Genomic DNA, 2,767 nt, shown 5'->3' on the forward strand with positions numbered 1-2,767 from the left:
TAAAAAAGTTAAAGGCTTACAAATATCTGCCAGATTATTTTCAGAAGTCAATGTGCAATACGTGTATTATAGCTTTCTTTTTTGGGGGGGGGGGGGGGGGGACTTTTAACATTAGTATGTGGTTGGTATTTCGTCATAACAGCACTACAAAAGAGCCAAATGAGGTTTTTCACTGTGTTTCAATTAGCACCCAACTCTAGTAGTGTAGTTGGTTTCTGCATCACCGGCAATTTAAAAAGAATCTTTATTTACAGTTTTTTATTATTATTATTATAGATTATTTACAGATGGTTTTTTCAGTTTGTTCTACTGTATAAAGGTCACACCAATCAAAATAGGTAATATAGAGATTAGTTTTATTTATCTTGCGTAGATGAATATGAAACACATGATAAACAGTGCGAAGTAAACAACCTCGCAGTTATCCAATAAGAAAAACAAATATGAAGAATGTATTTATATGTCAAAGGGGAGTGGAAACACCAGTATATGTGCTTTAGAATAATTGTTTACATGTTACTAGCAGTTACACAATGGTTTTGCAAAGCAACATTTCACAGCTGACGGGCAGTTTCCAGGTGACATTCTTCACTTGTTAATGTCCCGATTCATAAAACCATCATAAGTTTACGACATTTGCATAAATACCCATCACTTCACAGTTACAGTAGTTTTCTTAACACCAGTGACACGAGACCAAACCGTAAACATGACAAGGACAGAAGTGAGTGAAAAGCCTGCACAGCAAGTCTGTGGCCTGTGCAGCGTTTCAGTTCATCACAAACATTTGTTCAACAACAGTCTTTCGTGTCTTTTAAGGGAGGTTTCATCTGTTTTTCGCCGCGGCTTATTTGCCGCCATCGTAGCATCTCTGACCCCCAGTGCTTCCGTGCGCTTACAGTACTGTTAACTCAGTGGTTCTTCAGAGTCTGAGCACATTTGATGCTTTCGCATGAATGTCCAATGGCAACATAGCATTTTTTTGGTCAGTTTCCTCTCATCCTTCCTTAGTCTCCGTTTCTGCTGTCTGATCAGCCACATCATTAGGATATGAGGCAGCTGTTGGTCTTGTTCATTGGGGGTCTCTTTTTACCCTCCTTGGGGAAGGTTTCCCGTCTGCGGCACAGTGCTGGACTGAGCTGATAGGGCAGGTTGGCCTGCTGGAGCAGCTCCGTGAAAACTTCCAGCACATTGATGTTTTCTTTGGCCGAAGACTCCAGGAAGATGTGGTTCCAGCCCAGCTCCACTGTGGACAGCACATCCTCGCTGGACACCCGACGCTCAGTGTTACGGTCTATCTTGTTGCCTATCACAACAATCGGTGTGTACTTGTCCTCTTTGACCTCCAGTATCTCCTCTCGCAGCCTTTTGACTGCATCCAGGGAGTCGGGGTCGTCCACAGCGTAGACCAGGGCGAAGGCGTCACTGTTCTGAATGGAGAGCTTCCGCATGGCAGGGAAGGAGTAGCTGCCACTGGTGTCCATGATGGTGATGGCGACTTTGACATCCCCCACTTCATACTCCTTCCTGTGGAGCTCCTCCACTGTGCGCCGGTGCTTAGGCTCAAAGGTGTCTTTGAGGAAACGTTGGATGAGGGCTGTCTTCCCCACTCCGGCTGCTCCCATGAACACCAGACGCACCTCCGTCTTCTCCTTCACTTCAAAAGACATGTTGGATTTCTGCACTTTTCTTACTCCAGAAGTCTTGTACGTGACTTTATCTTTATTCTCCTCCTCCTCATTCGTTGATACTTGCCCGGGAAACGTTTCAGTGTCAGTGATGGAGCTCGATTGTGGTGTTGAAGAGGATGATAGCAGAGGCATATGAGAATGCCTGTCGGGCTCCACTCTGTATTTATGTTCACACACAGTACCTGCCCCCTTTCTGCTCTCGGCCAATCAGGAGAGGGCCACATTCCGCTCCCTCTGAACTTACTGAAGCCAATCAGACATGCCCATGTAACTCCAGCAGAGTAGGAGAGGAAAAAAGTAGGGGACATAAGTGATTTTAACTGAAAGTGTTAAACATTTCCAGCAGAATCCACTTTCTAAAAAAAAAAAAAAACTCTTACGTTATTACAGTCTGCTCTTGGTAAGTCAGTATTTTATACTTACTGAGTAATTGATAAATTTATTCGTCGAACGTTTTAAGCTCCTTATTCATCATGTGTTTCGCCTTTAAATGCTGCAGCAGTTCATTCACTGTGCAGATTTTTAAACTCATTTTTATACTTCTATTGATTCTTAGATCATTAAAGCAGCAACAATTAGGGCTTTAATCCGAATCTGGTTTAGGCTGCATTTCAACAAAGGCTGCAATTATGAATATTCCTGTTTTAATTAAAAACAACATTTTTTGTTAGTCCACTGAACAGGTTTCAGTTTAGTCACAAGGTGGAAAGAAATAATGATTTTCACCATTTGTTGGAGAACTAAACTTGACCTTTATACTCACATAAGGCAATGGCATAAAAACGTTTTAGAATGCAGTTTTAAATATAGCTCCACAGTCATAAAAATACGAATCATGTCAATATTTAAATCTGCCTTACTCTGGTCAGAGGTTCACTATATATGTCAACACAAACAAACAGGAACTGTATGTTTGAAAGAACAAACACGTCCTTGCTATTACATGCAGTGTATTTATGCAAAGTTCCCTGTTTAACAATGCATAACCAACTGCCGTGTTGTGTCTATTATAAAAAAAAAAAATTGTAAATAAAAATTCACCCTGATGCCCTCTTTTGCACTAGCATCTGTAAAAA

The 2,767-nt window shown here is 41.5% G+C and overlaps 1 protein-coding gene across 1 annotated transcript; it reads right to left on the reverse strand.

Annotated features, from left to right (window-relative positions):
• Positions 1–339: 339 nt before the first annotated feature.
• On the reverse strand, positions 340–1,916 carry rasd4 (rasd family member 4). The gene has a single exon (XM_067475901.1). The coding sequence runs from the start codon at positions 1,821–1,823 to the stop codon at positions 1,044–1,046; it is 780 nt and encodes a 259-aa protein (XP_067332002.1). The 5' UTR covers positions 1,824–1,916; the 3' UTR covers positions 340–1,043.
• Positions 1,917–2,767: the final 851 nt, after the last annotated feature.

The sequence above is a fragment of the Channa argus genome, chromosome 15, assembly GCF_033026475.1.
Source record: "Channa argus isolate prfri chromosome 15, Channa argus male v1.0, whole genome shotgun sequence".
Classification (NCBI taxonomy): Eukaryota; Metazoa; Chordata; class Actinopteri; order Anabantiformes; family Channidae; genus Channa; species Channa argus.